The sequence below is a fragment of the Euleptes europaea genome, chromosome 16, assembly GCF_029931775.1.
Source record: "Euleptes europaea isolate rEulEur1 chromosome 16, rEulEur1.hap1, whole genome shotgun sequence".
NCBI lineage: Eukaryota > Metazoa > Chordata > Lepidosauria > Squamata > Sphaerodactylidae > Euleptes > Euleptes europaea.
In genome coordinates, this window is record NC_079327.1 from 43,066,894 (window position 1) to 43,091,014 (window position 24,121).

The 24,121-nt window shown below is 42.2% G+C and overlaps 1 protein-coding gene across 2 annotated transcripts in view; it reads left to right on the forward strand.

The window, feature by feature from the left end:
* The window catches only part of FRMPD4 (FERM and PDZ domain containing 4), a 292,186-nt gene that overhangs the window by 221,044 nt on the left and 47,021 nt on the right, over nucleotides 1-24,121 (forward strand). For both annotated transcript variants that reach the window (XM_056862191.1, XM_056862193.1), the window contains exon 5: nucleotides 17,287-17,332. In XM_056862191.1, coding sequence (XP_056718169.1) covers nucleotides 17,287-17,332 — 46 coding nt within the window. The remainder of the gene's footprint in view (nucleotides 1-17,286; nucleotides 17,333-24,121) is intronic.

Consider the following 24,121-nt stretch of genomic DNA (forward strand, 5'->3'; position numbering starts at 1 on the left):
AGGGAAAGATGCCATATTCAAATAAATGCAGTCCTGTCCAGCTCATTCATTACATTCTACTTGCAGGGAAAGACACATATGTGTTTTAGCCCAAGGAAAATAACAAGATGGAAATTCTCGCCAGGATCTAATACTTGGTTCATCAGTACTGGAGGACTGCAGGCCATGAATACTTTTATATTTTACTGGGAATTATTGTTGTTACTGTTTAATATTGGAAGGGTTGTTTGGCTTTTAAAAAAATAAAAAGGTCTCGCAGTGTCTAATTTACTACTCTGAGACATTTTTCCATTTTTGCAGTATTCAACAAAAATATTATAATTGTAAGTATGTGTTGATTCTTTGTTTGAAGCGCTATGCTGTCCGTTTTATTCCATATACAGGATAAGTGAGTAAAGGTTTTCTAAAACCAAGTGCCTTATTATTTAGCATATCTCCCTGTGGTTCTTTCCATTATGACATTATTATGTTAAACCAGGGGTTCCCAAAGTGGGCAGTACCACCCCCTGGGGGTCGGTGGTATTACCTAGGAGGGCACTAAGAGGCAAGGGGGTGGCGCTAGAGGAGGGCCCCTTCAACTGTGTTGTTCACTAATTTACAATAGATCAAGCCGGCAAATTTGGTGAAAACTCAGAATTTTTCCCCAGACTTTGAAGAGCTGGTACTACTGGATCAAGTTCATCAGTTTTGTTGGATAAATTTCAACTAAAAAGTTTTAATTAGATTTTGCATAAATGTGCAATTAGTTGTTACTGTTTTGAAATTTTATTGCTATTATCTTCTTTAGTGCATCATGCAAACCCCTATTTTGAATAATGCTTTTTATAGGGTAGGGTAGGGGCCCCCGAGGTTGAGTTTGTGGAACCAAGTGGGCGGTGGCCCAAAATGTTTGGGAACCACTGTGTTAAACGATTAACAGATCTAGTGACTGTATTTTAATCATTGCTGTTGATTTAATTGACACTAATTGTGGTTGCTTGAACACATGTAGTTTTACTGGATGTTGAAAGTCTGTTATTTCACTGCACAGGATTATTTGAAGGCCTTAGGGACCTGAACATAGTAGAGTGAGCAGAGATGCCTTGGTACATGTGTATGCTTCTTGCTAAAATATAACGTATAAATTTACAACTGGTCATGAGCACATGAAGGAATAGATGTGAGTCAGGCCATACATTCACATTTCTTTACTATATGAGGAAGACTTTGTTCAACAGCTGTCTAGTATCCATTTTGGGCTAGGCGAATGGTTACAGCTGTAGGGAGTTGGGGGAAGCAGAGCGGATACATGGGCTCCGCACTGCTATTTGGCGGGGTGCGCATCAGGCAGGATCTGTTTTAGGAGGAAAGCGGTTTGCGAACCCCTTTCCTCTGTTGTGGAAATCCCCATAAGGGATTTAGGGGAGAGACATGGTGGTAAGGCAAGCCAGTTCTGGGGCAGCCAGGGTGGTCTCTCCCTAGGGTGGCAGAGGATTTTATCAAATGGCTCACACCCAGGTATATCCAGTTATTGCCATCCCCAGCTATTCCAGCGGGACAGCTGGAATAGGAACAACATCAGTCTGCATTGGGGTCGGCAGATGTTCTGGATCCTGCTCCAGATGCTGCACCAATCCTTACAGCTGTTTATAGAGTTAAGAAAATAAGTTGTTGCCTGTTAACACCACAATTCTCTTCTTCTTCTTCTGTTAAATAAAATTGTATTGTTTTATTGGACTTATGGTTATGGTTATTTTAAGGTTAGCCAATCCTCTCAGATAGCCTTGCACCAGTAATCCCACATTGCTCTCTGTAACTACGTCTGGTCAGTGGATATATTCCCTTATATGCTTGTCTGTGTGAACGTGGCCTGCTTCCCAGTTCAACCCAGTTTTACCCTAGTATCATTCAAGAGTAGAGTAGCCAACTCCAGTGTGGGAAATTTCTGGATATATAGGGGCAGTGTGTGAGGAGGGTGGAGTCTGGGGAGGGGTGGGAACTTGGGGATTCAGTGTCATAGAGTTCTCCCCCCAAAACCTGCTATTTCCTTCAGAGGTTCTATCTATATGAGCCTGAAGATCAGTTGTAAATCCTGGTGAGCTTCATCCCTCAACTGAAGGTTGGCATCTATATTCAGGTGTAAGGGGGGGAGCATTCTTCCATTGCATTTCATTTTATATTACAAAAACTACTGGCTTAGGTTCAGCTGAGGGTTCCTAGGCAATGACATTCAGAAACAGCAAAAGAAATATACTGACAGGAAAGTTGCCAAGGAGGTAGAGCAGCATGCTGATACCTCCTTACCTATGAAGGTCTGGCCACAGTGTTATTCCCTACACAGGGATCTAAATACCTGGGCAGGCAATAATGTAATAGGTATAACAAGATAAAGGGAAGAGCAGTGATGTCACAGCAAATGGGGACTTTCACAGCTGCACAGTTCTGGGCGGTTTGGGGCAGATGAAAAGGTCACTTGAATTCTGGCTTCAGTTATAGGGCTAGAGGCTGGAATTAAAAACTAAAGATTCTTCTCTTTCCTGGCTTGGGGAAAGGTATAAACTGATCTGGTGTTCTGCTCTGGGGAAAAAGATGGTGATCTGAAGGGGGGGATTGAACATCGTCCCCATATCATGGAGAGCTCACTAGATCCTGGGTATACCAAACTTACAATTACAGGGATACCAAGACTCTGCAAGGGTATGAGATCAATTAAGATTATCTGCCCCTGGGAGCCTGATGGACCTGACTCATTTTCAGATGGGATTAGGGGATTTTCCTGCTCATATGGCCGGTGCTCCTTTCAATGCCCTAGTTGTCCTCTAGAGCAGTGGTTCTCAACCTGGGGCCATCTGGCCCCCCTGGGGGGTCCCCAGGATATTCCAAGGGGGCCACAGGTGAAAATTGCGTCATGGCACGAGACTAGGGGGCCACAGAGGGAAGTGAGAAGTGAAGAAAACAGAGAAGTGACCGAGAAAAGAAAACAGAAAAGAAAACAGAGAAGTAGAGTGAACCGAGAAGTGGATAGATTGCCATGCGCACTCTGTGGCAACACCACTTCCGCTTCCTTCTCCCTCCCACTTCCACACTCCTCCGCTGCGCACACCAAACTGTCCGCATCTCGTTTGTCACGGGCAAGGTGCATGGCTGCAGCAGTGTCACTGTGTGGGGTGCTGTTTCTTCATGCAAGTGTAACCCTGAGTCCACTAGGGGAGCAGGGGTATTCCATATAAGTTACCCAATGAGAACTGCATGTGTGCATTTTGTGTGGCTGTTTATGCTTCTTTGTTCCTTGGCTATTTACAAACATTTAAATAGCTAGCTTTCTACCAGTAGGACGGGGGGGGGGGGGCACAGGAAGGAAACAAGGTCGAAAGGGGGCCACGGACGGAAAAAGGTTGAGAACCACTGCTCTAGAGTAAGGAAATGACCTGGGCAATTGACACTACTACTTCTGGGTGCCCTCTCTTAATTCTAAGGGCCCAGGCAGCCCCGTGGTTTACTGTGGATAATGAAAAGGGAAATGACTAGAGCGACAGTGGAGAAAGTCTTGGCATGAATCCGACATGGCATGGGCTAGAACCCATTTTAAAACTTATACCGTGACTGTGATGGCGATGAAGAAAAAACATTTATCTGCAAGCATTGCATCCCCACAGTGTAGATCTGCAGAATACTTCTGGATGGTCAGAGGCCTATTGGGTTCTAGCCACTCAATGTTTTTTACTCACTGCTTTGCAGATAAAAAATCCCTTGCATTCTTTCTGACTTGGACTCTAAATTAGCACTGATAGAATGGGATGTTCCCAGGGTGAAGATCTGTTGAGATATATGGATACCTTTCAGGTTGTCGAGTCTGAGGATGTGGACAGGATTCTTGGAAATTTGAGATCTACCACCTGTTTGTATGACCCCCCTTGCTTCTCCCCTTGCTTAAATTTACTGTGTGTGTGTGTGTGTGTGTGTGTGTGTGTACTGGATCTAAAATACAGTGAATGTCTCCCTGAGAGAGGAGGTGGTCACCCTGGCTTGAAGCAGACACTGGTTTGTCCACTCCTAAAGAAACCTGCTCTGGACCCAGGAGAGTTTAATAATATCATTCAGTCCGAAATGTACCATTCTTGAGCAAGTTGAGGAGTGGCTGGGCAACTTCCAAGGATTCCTGAATGAAACAGATTGTTTGGATCCATTCCCATCTGGTTTCAGGCCTGGTTATAGAACTGAAATGGCCTTGGTTGCCCTGGTGGATGGCCTGCACCAGGAGATGGACAGGGGGACTGTTAGTTCTCTTGGACCTCTTGGTAGCTTTTGATACCATCAATCATGGTATTCTTCTAGACCACCTTTCTGGGTTGGGACAGGGAGGCACTGTTCTGTGGTGGTTTCTGTCCTACCTTGAAGGTAGGTTTCAAATTGTAGTACTAGGGGACTTTTGCTCTGCCCCTTGGCCTCTGGTCTATAGGGTCCCACAAGGTTACTTCTTGGCCCTCCATGCTTTTCAACATCTACGCAAAGCCACTGGGAGAGATCAGAGATTTGGCCTGAGTTGCTACCGATATGCGGACAACACTCAGCTCTATCTCACACTTCCAGTAGACCCCAAGGAGGATGTGTAAACCATGAACAGGGGGCAGTTTGGGGATGGATGAGGTCTAACAAACTGAAACTTAATTCCAACAAAATTGGTGGTGATGGGGAAGTGCTACTGGTTGGGGAAGGTTTGACCCATTTGGAACTCACTCTCCTGGGAGATTTGGCTGACTTCCTCTATCATTGCCTTCTGCCAGTGGGAGAAAACTAGTTTTGTCTGGTTTGGTTTTTTCCAACTGTCACTGGCCTTCATCCCTAGTTGTGTTGTTATTTGTGTTTGTTTATTGAATTGTTTAAATATTTTATATAACTTATATTTTAAATGTTGTTTTAATGTCTTAATGTTTTAATGTTGAAATGTTTTGATACTTGCTGCCTTGGGAACACTATTGGGTGAAACGGTGGCATAGCAATATTTTAAGTAAATAAATAAATGCTAGGTGAGTCATGGGAGTGGCCAAAAGTAATGAGGAAGAAGGTCCAGGGTCCTGTGGTATATGTTAATATGGGCTTTTGGTATGTCAAAGGGTTGTGTTTCAGGGCAACTACAGTTGCCAACCTCCAAGTACAATTGAAGATCTCCCAGAATTACAGCTGATCTCCAGACAACAGAGATCAGTTCCCCTGGAGAAAATGGCTGCTTTAGAGGGTTGGTTCTATGGCATTTTATCCTGCTGAGCTCCCTCTTATCCTCAAAACCTCCCCCCCCAGTCTTTACCCCAAATCTTCAGGAATTTCACAACTCTGAGTTGGCAACCCTAAGGGCATCTTGATCCTTTGTATTAAACCCACTATGATTAAAAACTGAAATGCCTTGATTAATATTCTGAGGGCTGTGGGCATGATGAGGCTTGTTGTTATCCTGGGAAAGTGTGATGAGATTATGAAGGACTTCCCATAGTTCTGCCCCCTCTCTCTCTTGCCCAGCTTTTGTATTGAACATGGCCAGAAACTCATTCCTTGGCCCCTTGTGACTTGCGAGATGAGCTAAGATGGATGGTGAGAAAGAATGGCATAACATAATAGTTTAACATCAAATACAACTGAACTGCACCTACACACTTCCAAATACCTAAGGTGGACCTATTACCTTTTAATAAACCTTAGTTTACCAAATTATCATTAAATATGAAATTTTCCTTCACTATAAAATGTATGCATGATTATCGTTTTTGAAAAGGGAAAAAAACCCCAGTAACCCTAAGGTTAATGCTTAAATTGCCAAAATAACCAGTTTCTCATTAATACAGGAAAAAGACAGGATACAGGGTAATTAGTACAAAAGAAAAGGGGAAATAAAGAGCTATGCACCATTTGGCTTAAGGCGGCAAGCAGCATATGTCCCAGCATCTGTCAGATACTCACAGGGATAGCTGAATTTAACTATGGAAGCGATAAATTACTGAATATAAATTGAAGAGAGAGTATTTATTTCAAACTTAAAGATGGTAGGAAAGAAGGTTCGTTTCCCTTAATATGTCTTTTCTTTTTATGATTATCACAAAAACCTATAAAACCTGCCAAAAGTTCACCAAGTTTAACATTATGGCATCTCATAATATGGGGTGGGATGACACCGCGAAGTTTACATGCCAAATAAAGCTCTCCAAAGGTCTGGTAAAATCTAATGGCTTTTAAATACTAAATGGAATTCTCTCAAAACTTTTATGGGATGTAACTCAAGGCTGGCAAGAGCCCTGTGGCGCAGAGTGGTACTCTGCAGTACTGCAGTTCAAGCTCTGCTCACGACCTGAGTTCGATCCCAACGGAAGTTGGTTTCAGGTAGCCGGCTCAAGGTTGACTCAGCCTTCCATCCTTCCGAGGTCGGTGAAATGAGTACCCAGCTTGCTGGGGGTAAAGGGAAGACGACTGGGGAAGGCACTGGCAAACCACTCCACAAACAAAGTCTGCCTAGGAAACGTAGGGATGTGACGTCACCCCATGGGTCAGGAATGACCCGGTGCTTGCACAGGGGACCTTTACCTTTACCTTATATAGCACTCTAGAGTTTGAAAAGCTTTTCACACACATCATGCCATTATTGCTTAAAAGAACTCCATAACGTAAATCATATTGTTTCTTCCACGTTACAGATGTTTGGGGGGGGGGGTTCCAGCAGAGGCTCCAAGATAATGGCGTAGGGAAGGCTACCTTGAGGCTAGATTGTGGTTTCAGTGACATTTAACTTTCTGGTTTGATTCATAGCCACAAAACAACATAAATCACTCAGTTTCTGCAGGTAGAGTGGTAAGCTGCAGTACTGCAGTCCAAGCTCTGCTCACAACCCGAGTTCGATCCCGATGGCAGTTGGTTTCAGGTAGCCGGCTCAAGGTTGACTCAGCCTTCCATCCTTCCGAGGTGGGTCAAATGAGTACCCAGCTTGCTGGGGGTAAAGGGAAGATGACTGGGGAAGGCACTGGCAAACCACCCCGTAAACAAAGTCTGCCTAGGAAACGTCGGGATGTGACATCACCTCATGGGTCAGGAATGACCCGGTGCTTGCACAGGGGACCTTTACCTTTTAACTCAAGGCTAATGCAACCACAGATAAATATATGTGGGGGAGGTTTTTTTTGGGGGGGTCTACTATAGCATTTGCATTATGGATGGAAGTATTTGTGAAGGAGGGACAGTTGCTGCAGCCACTGGAGCACGATTGGAGGGTGGATGGCAAACTTCCCTTTTTAACAAAGCACTGAGAGGAGCATCCACTCTGCTCCAAGGTAGCATGCCACCAGCTCTTGTTTAGTGCTCAACCCAGGCAGAGGCCAAGAGGCCCTGACTGCACTTAACAGTTACCAAGCTGAATGCCAACCTTGCAGAGTTGCCCTCCTGCAAGGTGGGGTTACCCACAAAAGGTTCTAAATTGGTAAGTGGGCTGCCTTTAAACCAAGGCCACGAGATATAGAGCTTGAAGCCAGCAAAGTCAAAAAAGCAAAGTCAGACTTATAGGTTGGACTTTCGGAAAGTAAATTTTAACAAACTTAAAATTATGTTGGGTAGAATCCCATGGTCAGAAATGCTTAAGGCGAAGAGAGCTCAAGAGGGGTGGGAGTTTCTTCAAAATATTAAAGGCATAATCAAAAATGATTCCTATGAGAAGTAAAAATGGGAAGAGTCTAAAAAAGCCAGGGTGGCTCCATAAACAGCTTTCTAAAGATTTGAGAAATAAAAAAGACTCATTTAGGAAGTGGAAGGCCTTATAACCAAGTAAGAATATAATTAACTAACTAGTGCTTATAGGGAGAGTGTTAAAAATGCTAAAGCTCAGTATGAGTTTAGGCTAGCAAGAGATGCTAAACACAACAAAAACACAACAAAAATTGCTATGTTCAGAGTAAGAAAAAGAACAAAGATATGGTTGGCTTGCTGCAGGGACAGGAAAGTGACATGGCAACAGGTGATGAAGAGGGGGGGAACAGCTCAATTCCTACTTTTCCTCAGTCTTCTCTTGCAAGAGAAACAGTGCTCAACGTTGCAGAAAACAGAACACATTATGAGGGAAGGGAGTTGCAGCCTAGGATCGGTGTAAAGGTAGTACATAAACACCTAAGTTTCTTTAAATGAAACTAAGACCTCAGGGCCAGATGAATTGCATCCAAGGGTACTAAAAGAACTCGCAGATGGCATTTCTGAGAACAGGTGAGGTGCCAGAAGATTGGGGTGGGCTGTATCAACAGAAGCACAGTGTCCAGATGACGCGAAGTGATAGTATCGCTTTACTCTGGTCTGATTAGACCTCACCTAGAATACTGTGTTCAGTTTTGGGCACCACAATTCAAGAAGGATGTAGACAAGCTGGAGCATTTCCAGAAGAGGGCAACAAAGATGGTGACGGGTCTGGAGACCAAGTCCTATGAGGAAAGTTTGAAGGAGCTTGGTATGTTTAGTCTGGAGAGGAGATGACTGAGAGGTGATATGATAAACATCTTCAAGTTCTTGAAGGGTGTCATATAGAGGATGGTGTGGAGTTGTTTTCCGTTGCACAGAAGGTCAGACCAGAACTAACAGGTTGAAATTAAACCAAAAGAGTTTATGGCAAAACATTAGGAAGAACTTCCTGACAGTTAGAGTGGTTCCTCAGTGGTACTGGTTTCCTTGGGAAGTGGTGGGCTTTCCTTCTTTGGAAGTTTTTAAACAGAGGCTAGATGGCCATCTGTCAGCAATGCTGATTCTGTGAAGGCAGGCAGATCGTGAAAGGGAGGGCAGGAAGGGTTGCACCCGTGTTTGGCTCTTGTGGCCCTTTCTTACATGTCCAGGGTAATCACCACTTTGGGTCAGGACGCAATTTTCCTTCAGGTCAGATTGGCCAGGGATCCTGAAGGGTTTTTCCCCATCTTCTGGGCATGGAGTAGGGAGTCACTAGGAGTGTGGTGGGGGGGAGATCACTGTGAATTTCCTGCGTTGTTCAGGGGGTTGGACTAGATGACCCTGGTGGTCCTTTCCAACTCTATGATTCTATGATTCTTCTTCTTAATGGATCCAAAAGAGCATACAACTGGCATACTGATTCAGACATCTAGTCCAGTAGTCTAACAGCAACCAGTTAGATGTCCCATGGGAGAGAAGAAAGACAGCAGTGCCTTTACTTTTAGAGAACAAAAGAATAGCAAGCTTCAAGTCTTGTTTGGCTGTATTTGCAAATCCATATCTAGTCTCATTTGTGATGAACTGTAGATCTTCTGGATACGTATCTTTGACAGTCCACCAAACATTTCCATCCAAAACTCAGAAATTAGAAGTGAATTAGACATTCTAGTTAGAATGTCTAACTAATGTCTAACATTATACTGAAAACTTGTTCATATAGTTTTCTCTTTCCCTATACCATAACGAAGCGATTGCTGTTGTACATCATAGCAATCAGAACTTGAAGGAGCTCAGAGAAGAACTCTGCCATTTGTAGCGATTTATGAAACTTAATTAATTGGCAGCAGGGCACACCCTTGCCATTTTAATATTGGTTCCAATATTCTTGCCATATTGAAATATTGGTCATAACAAATTCTGGGTCTCTGAGATGTCCAAAGTCTACTGACTGTATAGTGACCTCCTTACCTCAGTAACCTTAAAGGGATTAGCTTCGGGTAATCTCATCATTCTATGTAACAGACAGCCAATGTTTGCTCAAAGGATGCTGGCTTCAAGATAGAATGTATAATTGTCTTCTCTATGCCTTGATCTCATTAATCATTAATTGTGATATGCCTTGCCTAAGTTCCATTGTGTAATTACTGACTGACCTTTGCTATCCATTGTAATATTCCTTAATAAAACTGAGAGATCACAGCGGCAATTCAGATTGATCTCTGGAACTCAAGACACTGTATGTGTCTTCCCTCAAAGAACCGTGTGTGCTTTCCCCAAGGCACTTTCGGGGTTCCTTCCCTTCAGCCATTTGATTAAAACTCCCCCCGCCCCGGTTCAGGGTGGATTGCTGGTTGTTTTTGAAAAATAAGAGTAATCAATAATATTGATGGAATCCACAACAAACTATGAAACGTAGTTTCTGAAAGTGCACTGCAGCATGATACTAAAGCAAAAGTTGCTCCCTGATTGTAAATATATATCTTCCTTCCATTTTGTATGCTTTTATTATTTGTCTACTGCATAATAGAAGAGGTGATCAGCTTTCTGAACTGACACAAAACATACTGTCAGGGATGACAGCTGTGAAAATCAATTCTACTCCTGAATCTATGATAGTAACATCTTGGTATCTGAAACTGTTCTTCGTACACGCTAGCTATACCTGACACTCAGAACCCTACTGGTCCACCTGACAGAACCACCTTCAAAAGACCTTACTAGAAGGCTTAAGTCATAGGCATCACTTTGTAACCACATCCAGGCTTGGAAGGGGCAGAAAATCGACCCTCCGTGGGCCCAGTCCATCAAGCACACATCTCTTCCCTCCTGGCATCTCCTTTTCTGAAACCAAGCAGGGCTTGAAGGAGGATGAGAGAACTTTGGGGTGGGGTTGCCAGGCCCAGTCTGGAAATCATCTGGAGAATTAGGGGGCGCAGGGACATGGGGGGGGGCATTAGCATGACCACCAGAAGTGACATCAGTCCTCCTTAGGAATTGCCAAAAACGGTGTGGTTTTACCACAGAGTTTTGGCTAATTCCTAGAGAGGTATTACATCACTCTCAGGTTTCCCCAGAAGTAATGTCATGCCATGAGCCGACAACTGCTTTTTTATTTTATTTGTCTCCCACCACCACTCATAGGGAAATACCAGATGAAGGTGGGGAATTCCCCACCAGGGGGCTAGCAACCCTACTTTGGGGCAATCCACAGTTTCTGCCTGGGAAGAGCACCCAGGAGCACCACTGTGGCTCTTTCACACTCTTTCAGGTGCCGAGGTGCATACAAGCAGAGTTTAAGGAGTCACGCTCGGTTTCTTCCTCAGGGTCCCTTCCAGTCAGAAATAGGACCAATTTTTCAGAAGAGGGCTGCACTAGAAAAGGGAAAATTGGGATATTTTGTTTCCTTCTAGAAAGTTGCTTTCTTCCTGGACGAGTTGAATCCACCCCAATGAAAATTTAAATTGATAATACAGGAGTAGAGAGAAAAAGCATAAAGTATATACTGTTATGAAATTAATTTCTAGCAACCATGGTTGAGTTTAGGGCCCTTATCCCAAGCAAGTGACTGTTCAGGATCATTTGAATAATTAGAAGCCAACGGGCAAGTATAAAAGGCAGCCTGTGCTTTAAGATAGTAGAGCTTCTTTCTTTTCATAAGTCTAACAGTCCTGTCTCCTTTGCCAACAGTAAATTGCCATTTTTTTGAGCAAATTTATACCATCAGAGGGATAAACGCTTGAAAGCTGTGGACATTATTATTTTTGGTTCACTGGGAAATGGATTAGCTGGCATTACAGGGGATAAAATTTTAAAATTTCAAAATAGTTTCTTTGTACATGGAATCCTTATCCACTTCTTAACCTCAGAGATTTTACACCTTGTAGCCAATTTACTTTTTCAGTGGAGATTGCTGAGGAACATGGAGTTCAAGATAACTAGGTCAGCAAATGAATAGCAGATTGAAGTTCATTCGTTTGCTATAATCTCTAAATACATAATTCATTGTCTTGGCCTTACCTTTTCATATAATGCCTGAAAGCAGTGGGTTGTTTTGCTTTGTGCTATTGACAGGGGGTTATGTAAAGTTTGGAGTGTCTCAACATAGTTTCAAAGTTGCATTTGTAAAATAGTAGGGATTCTTCATGAAAATAAATTTTATCTTCATAGTCTTTGTACTAATAGGTTTTAAGGTATTTGTGTGTGGGGAGGGGGGAATCCCTTAAGTATCTTATTCTTGTCCTGCCGTTTCTCTCTTTTTTTTTGCCTCTTGCAGTGCATTCCAAAGGAGAGTTACTCCAGTCTAAGCCAATTGAAATGAATGGGCTTAGACTGAAGTAACTCTCATTAGGAATGCACTGTTAAAGATTAAATATTTGCTCCACCGCAGCCAGCTGTATCTCAGTAGGCCCCATTTTTGGTTGGGTCCTCTTTACCCATTCATGTTTCATAAACATTTCATTGTCAGAATATGATTCAGGGCCAGCTGTTTCATGGCTTGACTCTCTGTACGAACATTATCTTCAAATCCTCCTTCCTTCCTTCCTTCCTTCCTTCCTTCCTTCCTTCCTTCCTTCCTTCCTTCCTTCCTTCCTTCCTTCCTTCCTTCCTTCCTTCCTTCCTTCCTTCCACATCAAATGAACAGAAAGCTGGGAGTTCTCCATCTGCAAGTTCACAGGCAAAGTCAATGGCAAATTCCGTATTAAAAGGTTCATGCTTCATGTAGTCCAAGACAGATAATTCTTAGTAATACTGCTTTGACCTTTTTAATGTTCTGCAATTTGATCCTTCTCATAGCTTTTATATTCCCCATTCCTTGCATGTTCATTATCTGTATGAAAGGCAGGAAAACCAAATATACAGTAGAAGCCATTACAAAGGTCAAGTAGATGACAGCAGAATTCTCATCATCTTCACAAACATTTCAGTCACAAAATTGTACCGTGATAATCTTGTATTAATTCTTAGAAAACAAAAATCACTATAAACACTTTAATTATTTGTCAGGCAAATAACATATTAAGAAAAACTATTCTCTCTGCTAGATACATATTTGTTTGTTGACCTTCAAATTTCTGATGAACTGTACAAAATATGTAGAATGCCGTCTACAGAGCTATCCATAGAGTTGGTCTACATAACTAGAAAGGCCATGTAAACATCAGCAGAGGGAAATTGGAATTCTTGAGCTATCCTAATATTGAATGAGCTATCCTAATATTTCATGATTTCACAGTGGTGGTAGGCTCTTGCTAGACCAAAGCCTGGTGAAGGTCCTAGGTTCAGTGCCTGCCATCACCAATTAAAGGGATGGATGTCTCTTTAGCATGGAGGCCTGAATTTGTAATAGTTGTATAAAAGAGGAAATTTCAGCTGGCTCAACTGATGCCATCATAGTTTTTCAGGAATTTGAAAAATGTTGAGTGGGCTCTTAGTTGACTATCCGCGCATTCCTGAGCCGCGCTGGTGGCAAGGATGAAAGGCCTCTGGAGGCCAGCGAAGGCCTGCGCCGGCGCAAGGGCCCACGGTGCTGGCATCCAGGCAATGTATGCTGGTGTTTGTGGCCCCAACCCGCCGGCATGAAGGCCTGGATGCCGGCCACTGCTGGGGCAGCGCCAGGACACCAACGGACCTTCTGCTGGCGTCCGGACGCCAGCAAAGGCAGCGTTGTTGGCCCCGGGAGGTGTTCCCAGGGCGTCCCGGCGTCCCAGGAGGCGATCCCGGTATTTCAAGGTGCTGGCCTGGGGTCGGGGCCGCCATTAGGTGGCCTCCTAAGCCATTACAGCTTGGGAACGCCCCTTTTTTTTGTTGAGATACGCCACCTTTCAGGTGGCGTATTTAGGAGGCAGCGCCGCTACGTTGCTCCTACGCCGCTCCTAAGCCCGGCACAGGCATTCCCCTCAGGAATGCATGGTATGTCTAATACCCTATATGTTCCATTAGCAGATACCAGAATTTATATCACTCAATCCTGCAGCAGTCTCTACTTTGGAGAATCGTTGTGTTGTCACTGTAGCTGAGCAACCCATGATAACTTGTTACAATTGCGCTACATTTGATGATCCTAAGACTGGGTTATTTTCTTTCATATATGAGGACAGTCCCCATTCTTCACACTGCAAATCCCCATCTCCACTTCTGTAGAGACCCTGTGCTTACCCCAGTGGCAAGCCACCGAGTGGCTGAAGAGGCGTGGGAAATACAGAGAAGATCTCTGTAGAGTCCAGTCCCCACCCAGTGATAAAGCAATGGATAAGGCTGCCATTGAAATTGTTTCCTGGTGTTCTATTGATTGTCAAGGAGTTATTACAGACTGAATGGGCTGCAGAGAGCAATAACATTTTAAGACCAGTAACATGAGTGGCGAATGTGGAGCCACTTATACAAAGTCCCCAATTGCTTGAGTTAGACTGTACATGAATAGCTGCTTTGCGTTCATGCAGGCTAATGCTGTGGTGGTGATTTATTTTGTTTTTCCTACTGATCAGTACTGGCATGCAAATTAGTTGCACTTCACTCAGCCCAGCAATGAATCTCAAAAGCAGACAGTTAATTGCATTTAAAATTAGGGGAGCCAACAGAAAATCAAGCTCATCACAATCAAGTGGCAACTAACCTTTCCCCAACTGATAAAAAGAAAAACTGCCCATTGATTCAATAAAACAAATATTGATGTTGAGAGGCTTTGCATAGCAAATAAATGTGCATTTATGTGTGTGCTTCTGAGACACTTCATTAATATAAAACAGTTCTGAAAAGTCTTTCTGAACCAGCTTTGATTCCTTCAGCACAGGGTCTTATAAACTGTGTGTCCCATTGTGCTGGTTGTATATTATCAATTCCTGGTTCAAAATGTAAGAAGTTCACCAGTTTACTAGTTTTAAATTCTTGATTAACTCTTTAAAATAAGCATACCTTTCCAAAAATATTCCTATTACTTACCTCTAAAGTAGGGATGCTAACAAAATTCTCTGTCATCAAATTTCTCTTTTAATCTTTTATTAGTCCACAACACATCAACTGGCACAACATATCAAAACAGAACCACCTATGCTTTCTTTCCTGTTTCCCTCATTTCAGTGCCGAAAAACTGATTATTTATTGGGTAACATATTTATTTATGAATGTGTTTAGGTAGTCAGAGAATCATATGTGTTCCAGCATGGTGAGGTGGTTAGTATATCAGACTAGGATGTGGGAGGCAAGAGTTCAAATCCCCATTTATCCATGAAGCTTACTGGGTGACCTTGAGCTAGTTACACTTTATCAACCTAATCGCCCTCACTCGCTTCCTGTGAGAATGAAATGGAGGAGGGAGAATGATGACGTGGGACTGTTCTGAGCTCCTTGGAAGGAGGGCAATATACTAGAAAATTAATGTATTTGCTGCAGGAAACACCAGTGACTTAAATCCAGTGATTTTGGAAGGGATGAAGGATAATAAACTGAAGCTTAATCCCAGTAAGATAGAACTTCTACTGGTGTGCAGATGGTCTAACCCAGGATTTAAGGTGTCATCCATTCTGGAAGGGGCAGCACTCCCCTTGAAGGAACAGGTCTGGGTCTGCGGGTGCTTTTAGACCTAGGCAAACTGCTGGATAAGTGGGTGGCAGCTGTGGGCATGAGGGCCTTTTACCAGCTCTGACTGGTTAGCCAGCTGTGGCCCTTCCTGGGCAGGAAAGATCTGGCCACTGTGGTGCATCCTTTGGTTACAGCTAGATTAGATTGCTGTAGTGCACTGTTTGTGAGGCTGCCCTTGAGAAGTGTTTGGAAACTTCAGTTAGTGCTGAATGCTTCAGCTACGTTGTTGACTGGAGTGGGTCAAAGAGATTATATCACTCCAGTCTTGGCCTATCTACAATGGCTCCCAGTTTATTTCCGGGCACAATTCCAGGTGCTGATTCTGACCTTTACAGCTCTATAAAACCCGAGAGTCAGTGTGGTGTAGTGGTTAAGAGTGTTGGACTAGTATCTAGGAGACCCAGGTTGAATTCCCACTCATGCCATGGAAGCTTGCTGGATTACCTTGGGCCAATCATACTCTCTCAGCCTAACCTACCTGACAGGATTGTTGTGAGGATGAAATGGAGGAGAGGAGAACAACGAAAGCTGCTTTGGGTCCCCATTGGGGAGAAAGGCGGGATACAAATGAATTAAATAAATACATCTGTGGTTTGCCTACCCCCTTATGTATGTATTTGACCACTGGTCATTTTCGGAGGCCCTGCTTCTGGGTGCCTCCACTTTCTGATATTTGGTGGGGACAACCCAGGAGAGGGCCTTCTTGACTGTGGCACCAAAACTCTGGAACTCTCTCTCCAGGGAGATTTGACTGTTTCCTTCATTTGCCATCTTCTACCAGCGAGTAAAGACTTTTCCGTTCCATTTGGTGTTCCCTCAGCAATTCCTCCTTCCTGCCCAGTGTTTTACTTGTTTTTACATTTTTGTATGTAGTTTAGCACTGGTCTAAATTGTTTTAATGATGTTTTTTGTTAGTTTTAATGGTTTTTAAGAATTGATTTTATTGTGTACATTTTAATTTATTAGCTGCCTTGGTGCCCCTTTTGAAGGCAGAAAGGCAGGATATAAAGTTTGCAACAACAACAAAAAATCCCATGGAACCTTTATTCTGGTGGAAGTGATTTCTGTGAGCATAGTGGACTTTCTTGCCTCTATTCTTGTCCTCCTGCCAAAAATGCCCCCCAAACCTGTCTCTGGAGACGGATGATTCCTACATTAGCATGCAGGGGTCTGAGGTTTGTAATGGGAGAGGGGAATCAGAAAAATTGCCCTCCCTTCAATTTTCAGAAATCCCCCATGGGTTCCAACCCGTTATCAGTGTATGTGTGTAAAGCTGCTCTTAAAATAGTAACATAAACTAACACCTTGTACATTACATTTTTGATTAATGGGATTCCATTGCCAACCTTTGTAAGAAGAAACTACCCTTGGTTCTCAGTTGGATGTTATATATTATAAGGTTCGAGTCTATTTGCTCTGATTTAATTTTAATATGGGTATCGTTTTTTATTTTGACATTAATTTTTGTTGTTTCTTGTTCTCAACTAAGGCTGTATTAATGTTTTCCTGCCTACATTGCACTGCTCCCTGGATGCTGAAATGTATCCTGAAAAAAGCTCAAAACAGTAGAAACAGAAACATTCACCTTTATTTCAGTCCATTTTATTGCTACTGTGTCTTGTGTTGTTTCTGCTATGCCACTGTGGTTTTTTTATTGCTTCTTCCTAGGTTAATCATATGAGCCATCCTCAACCAATGGGAAGTCACAGCTTAACACCATGCTGCTATGTTGCCAGTAAGATTTGGCTGTGTAACATCATGGTGGATTTTTTTTTGTTTAGGCTCAAAGTGGGGGAAATAATTTCTGACTCGCCATTGCCTTCACTCCGAATGGACAGCATATTGTCACCATTTCAGAGTGGTCCCTAAGCACAGTCAAGATGGTTTTTTTTTAATGGCCGAAAGCATCCGCACATAGCACCCACAGCTTTCAGCTCTGCTTTCAAACCAATGCTGTTGTGTGACTGAAATGAACATGCTCTCAAGGACAAACTGTTGTTATCGCTGAAGCATGAAAATGTGGATCTTCACTCTCATCTTCTTTGTTTCCAGGAGCTGTAAAGAATCTATCCTTCTCACTGTTGTTCAGCCTTACCCTGTAAGTAGTTAACACATTTTTTGAATCAGTTTCCTAGCAACACTTATGGCTTTTGTCTGCCTGTTCTCTTCCTGTGTTTCTTATCTGCATAACCAAAAGCACAAGTGAAGTACAAGCTGTGTCTCTGATGATAAATGTGAGGATTATATACCAGCAAGTGGGAGGCCCATCAGACCCACGGGTGTGGGATCCCATCTCTCCCCCCTATCGTGGCTCCAGGCCCCACCGCCCACCTTAAGCCTTGTAGTGACGGTGACAGTGCATGGGAGCAACTCTGAGCCCAGGGCAGCTCCCGGTGACCTCTGCTGCAGCAGCTGGGCATTTTCCAACCGTCAGAGGAATATTTCTGAGGGACAGGATACTGAGTTCAGCTTCAAGATACTTCACAAAATTATTGTGAGCAGCATTAGTATGGTGTGGGGTTTCTCCGTAGTGATGTCTTGTGTAGTAGTCATTAACCCCTTTATTATAATGCTCAAAAGTCAAAATGGTTGTATTCTGGTGGCAGGCCGCTGCCCATTAACAGTTCCACTTGGTTGCGCTAAATTCATTCCTTATTGTATTAAGAAATGCAATGGCTTACTCCATTATGAGAATTTTGCTTTTAATAATATGGGAGTGATAAATAAACAGCCTATAGTAAAGCTCTGTGCGTGTAGTTCTGTTGTAGTGCTAAACACAATCAGAGATCAGTAGCACCTTAAAGACTAACAAAAATATTTTCTGGTAGGGTATGAGCTTTCGTGAGCCATAGCTCACTTCTTCAGATACAGCTAGAATGTGACTCCATCGGTCTTTAAGTAGAGGAACAGTATGTAAATGTGAATAACAGGCTTGATGGGATTAGGTGTGATATGCAGAAGAGTCTGTGATGTCCAGGGGAGAGATGGGTGTGGAGAAATCAGCATTGGTAATGGGCCATGAATGCAAGGTCTTTATTCAGCCCAGGTAATTCAAACTAAAGTCAATGCATTTACCTGGGCTGAATAAAGACCTTGCATTCATGGCCCATTACCAGTGCTGATTTCTCCACACCCATCTCTCCCCTGGACATCACAGACTCTTCTGCATATCACACCTAATCCCATCAAGCCTGCTATTCACATTTACATACTGTTCCTCTACTTAAAGACCGATGGATTCACATTCTAGCTGTATCTGAAGAAGTGAGCTGTGGCTCACGAAAGCTCATACCCTACCAGAAAATATTTTTGTTAGTCTTTAAGGTGCTACTGGACTCTTGCCCTTTTTCAGTGTATGTTCAGCAAGACAGACCAGCCTGTAGCAGAAGGTGCTTAGGGTTATGCCGCACATCATTTTGTTGGGAAAATGTGTCATTTGGAACATTTACTGAATTAAATTTGTGTAGCCCGATGCATTGACAGCTTAGTTAAAAATGTCACACTCCTTTCACACTACTGGACTCTTGCCCTTTTTGACTACTGTAAACAGACTAACACGGCTACCCACTGTGAACAATCAGAGATGTAAGTGTTATTTCTGGCCTAAGGCCATGCTAACTCTCATTGGGTAGAAACCCTGTCACATACGCAGTTATGCTCTTGCGATGTAGAATGCTGAAAACGTGACTGGCTGTGGACTCAAGATGGATAGCTTCAAAAACCAGAAGTATGTCAGGTCAGTTGGAAGCATAAGCAGACAAAACTAGCTATTTAGAGCCTCAGGTATAGCCCCTTGGCATTTTCAGTGCCTACCGTATATATCCTTCAACTGTACTGGAAAACCTGATAAATTTCACCAATTTGTATGTCATTATCGCGGTAGGGTTTTTTTTTACTTAAATGTGAAGCCTCTTGTTTGTATTTAATCTTGGTACTAGCCAAATCAAACCAATTTGGTACAAGCACAAATATGTAAGCACCCATTCTGTCAATGTCCTGTCAAAAGGTAGCCATGTAAGAAAACAAATCCAGATTAGGTGAGCCAAGGATAGAATGATTGACACACTGCCCATTTCAAGTAGCCAGAAGCATTGAGTGGCATGGCTTGTGGAGTGCACAGAGGGATAATTTAGGCTGAGTTCTTCCAATCAGGGAGCAGTTGCCAATAAGGGTATAAAAGTTTCTTGGTGGTGTGTCGCTGGCTTAGAGGGCTGCAAGTGTGGGGTTTTGTATGAAAGTTTAAGACAGGAATTGTGATGTTATCTTGACTTTTAATTGTTGTTCTTTGAAATTATTTTTAAGTAACTTGTAACATGCTTGAGTCCTTTTAAGGTAAAATGCTGTAAATAAAGGATTTCAAAGTAGCTTGAACAGGTTAGCTTTTTGGACTCTTGCAGCTCTGACTCCATATATGTTACCAACAGAGATCACCTGTTCCTTCTAGCTACCTCAACACAAGGACAATTAAACAAAACATAATTTCCTATCTACATTGAATTACTCTAAGTAGTCTGCTATTTGGGTGTTAAAGGAAGTATTACAGGGCTTGGGGAAGGGAATTAAAGGAGCCCTTAATGGATCAAAATGTGCTGAATAAATATAATAATCTCTGTATACTTGCTACTAACTCATCAGTAAAATAGCTGGTAAAACTAACATGACTATCGAATGACTGGGCTGAACATAATTCACTTAGTGTCTTCTGGATTAGTTTTGCTTAAACTATTTCACTTTCAGTTTAATGACAACCAAGACCAAACATTCTTCTATTGTACTTCTTGACAATTTAGTAAATCTTTGGCAGGTTAATTTGAATGTCATCTATACTGATAAAGAAAGGAGTTAAGAGCTTAATCACTTGAGGGAGTTTTAAGTTTTGCTCTTCTGGAAGTGTATTTGATTATCTTTTGAAAACATTTTGTTTTGAAATGGGTTATCATTGCAATGGGTATTTTATTAGGTTTGAGCATATTTCTAATTAGACAATTTATCTAATGTGCTATACATTTAGGTTTAGGGAATGAATTTCAATTGCTGACCTGATAATCTGGCATTCTAGATAACTATCAAATTCTCACAAGCTACCATGGTCTGACAGAGCGGCAGAAACAAATCTTTGCTGTCTTTTAAGTAGCTTGCAGCAGATCCCGTTAATCTTTATTTTATTTGCCTCTTTTATAGCTCACTTTTCTTGCTGAGACTCGAGGCAACTAACAAAATATTTTTAAAAATTCAGTCAGCCAGTATAAGACATCCGGTATAAGACAATCCGGTATAAGACAATGCAGTAGAATTACACAATTAAAAAACAGTAACACGCCCCCCCCCCCAAAAAAAAACTCGTGTCTAAGGCACGACGTACCATAATGCAGAAATCTTGCACAGGAATGGTAAAAATCTGCACTCATTCAGATAAACTGCATGCAATAAATAATACAGGAGTATATAAACTGATATTAGCCTATGACTTGTTCTGTGATTTTATAACTTTGGTGTTTTCCTATTAATGTTGGAAATTTTGAAACTGTTAGCAGCTGTTAGGGAGAACAGCCCTGGCCTAAGTCAAAAAGGCCCACACAACTCAAGACATGTGCTCTGAAAGCAAGCACTGATGTTTTATTTCATTTATTAAAACATTTATATCTCCCCTTTCTCCGTGGTTCAAGGTGGCTTACAATAATAGTTTAAAACATTTCCAGTTAAAATCAGAAATAAAACCAAAAATGACATGATCAGAGCAGGATTAGTACTGGGGCTGGTAATTCGATCATAAATGATCTAGAACTACGGGTGAGCAGTCTAGTGGCCAGGTTTGCAGATGACACAAAATTATTCAGGATGGTGAAAACTAAGGATGACTGTGAAGAGGTCCAGGAGGATCTCCACAAATTGGGTGAGTGGACAGCAATGTGACAAATGAACTTTAATGTTGGTGAGGTGATGCACAATGGGGTAAAAAAATCCCACCTTCAAATATAAGCTGATGGTGTCTGATCTTGCTGAAATGGAGAGGGGAAAAGATCTTGGGGTCGTAGCAGATAGCTCAATGAAACTCAGTATTAACCCAGTGTGCCACAGCAGTGAAAAAGGCAAACTGTATACTGGAGATTAAAGGGATTGAAAATAAAACAGCAAGTATTATAATGACCCTCTATAGCAATATGATGTGGCCTTATGTAGAATATGGTATGCAGTTCTGGTCACCATAACTCAAAAAGGATATTGCAGAGCTGAAAAAAGTACATAAGAGAGCAACTAAGATGATTAAAGGGTTGAAGCACCATTCCTATGAGGAAAGGCTGAAGAGTCTGGGACTTTTCAGTTTATAAAATACATGACTGGGGAGAATATGGTAGAGGTTTATAAAATTATGCATGGGATAGAGAGAGTGGACAGAGAGAACTTCTCCCAAAATACTAGAATTTGAGAGCATCAGATGAAGTTTATGGACAGCAGATTAAGGATGGACAAAAGGAAATACTTCTTTACTCAGAGGGCGATTAAAATGTGGAATTTTCTACCAGAGGATGTAGTGATGGCACAGGCATAGACAGATTTTAAAGAGGATTAGATAGATTCATGGAGGATAGGTCTCTCAGTGGCTACCAGCCATGGTGACTTAAGGGAACCTCCACATTCAGAGGCAATCAACCTCTGAATCCTAGTACCAGGAGGCAACATGAGGGAAAACTTTGGCTTCTATGCCCTGCTATTGGCTCTCCAGAGGAACTGGTTGGCCACTGTGTGAGACAGGATGCTGGACTAGATGGACTAGTATGGTGTAGTGGTTAAGAACTGTGGTTTGGAGTGGTGGGCTTCAATCTGGGGAACTGGGTTCCCCACTCCTCCACATGAGCTGTGGAGGCTAATCTGGTGAACCGGATTGGTTTCCCCACTCCTACACATGAAGCCAGCTGGGTAACCTTGGGCTAGTCACAGCTCTCTTAGAGCTCTCTCAACCCCATCTACCTCACAGGGTGTCTGTTGTGGGAGGGGAAAGGAAGGTTTGATTCTCCCAAGAAGTAGAGAAAGTTGGCATATAAAAAACAACTCTTCTTCTACTACTGGTCTGATCCAGCAGAGCTCTTCTTATGTTCTTACATGCGGTGGCCTTCTTGATCAGATGTACAAGTTCAACATTCTGTTGAAGTCATACTTTGTTGAATGCTAGAAAGTCAGTCACCATTTCATGTGAACCATGGCTTCATTGGATGTTATTAGACTTTGCTCCCTTCCATCATTATCTGTTATTTGAACATGACAATATTTGTCTGCATTACTCATTTGCTGTAAAGATACTAATATCAAATGCTAATATAGGTGAAGTGCTTTAAGCATTCAGGAGAATTACTTTCCCTATAGAACAGTGCAAATTATATTACCTGTGTCTGGAAATTTTAATATTATATTGCCCTAAGTTTGGATGCACAGATGTGAATATAGCCTAGTTTCCAAGGAATTCTAAAGCATACTTGAGAAGAAGAAGTTGCCTACTGGCCATGTACAAGTGATTAATTGCCTTTCTCAAATGGTTTCCTCAAAATGAACATTAGCAATTACAATGCATTTGATCAGCAATTGCAATATAATCATTCTAGAAGAAGCTGGCTCTGATATGCTGCAGTATGAAGAGAAGAACAAGAGGCAGCAGATGTAAAAATGAAGAACAGGGATGTAAAAAAAAAGAACTGGGTTGATCTGGGAATCTAAACGAGCTTTAGAACATAAAATAGATCACAATAGAGGTTACAAACATATGGCTTTTCAGCTGTTGTTTCAATTTTGTTATTTTCCAGAGCACTGATTCTTATTCTTGCAAACTAGATGAACTGTAGCTTATGGCTATTAATTACCACAGTTAATGTGAATACTGTTATATAATGATGAAGTTCATTTAATAACACATTAAATGCGCACATCTAAGCAGGCAGTTTATTTTTATGCTAATCTTTCCCTTCACCGTCTCATTCTCGGTCAGTGTTAATTGTGTGACATTCTAAAACACTTTCATGAAAAATGTTTCCCTGCTATCTAAAACATGAAATACTTTTTGTTTCATTATGAAAAGAAACACTAATTGTATTTGTAAACACATATGCCAAAACGGCTGTATATTTCAAACATCCATATTCCATAAGTGGCCAGAATTGGGCACAGAGAATACAGTGTCAACATGATGTGTTGGGTTGTGGGGTTGCACAGAATACCAAGCAACCTGGGATGTGTGCTCAATAATCCACTCCCCACATGTTCTTAGAAGGGTCTTTGGTACATTAAGGATGCATGTCATGGACCAGTGTCAGAATGTGGTAGTCATGTGACTGAGGGAGAACAAAGTGAAGTTGAATCCAGATAAGATTAAGGTAATGATGGCTGAAATGGCCAGTGCTTTAAATGGGGTTGTGCTTCCTTCCATCAATGGTGTGCAACTTTTTGCTGAAAGGCTGTTGGTAGATTCAGGGTCTGGCTGGATTTTGGTCTTTTGTTGGACCAACAGGTGTCCACAATATAAAAATAATGCTTTTTCTAGTTAGGAAGCTGGCTCCCTATTTGCACACATCAGATTTGTGCTTCAGTAACCTCAAGGGTAGATTACTGTAACACGTTCTACATGGGCCTGCCCTTGCACTTAATCCATAAACTGCAGCTGCAAAATGCAGCAGCTTATCTGTTCTTTGTGACTAGCTGATGGGACCATGTCAGTCACTCCTATTCTGAGTTCCCTTCATTGGCTGCTGCTTAGTTCCTGGATCCAGTTCAAGGTGCTGGTGCTCACCTTTAAAGTCCTCCATGACCTGGGCCCCAATTACTTGAAGGACCACCTCTCCCTGCATATTCCTCTATGGCAGCTCTGTGGAAGATGCGTTTTTGGCCTCTCAGTATTATC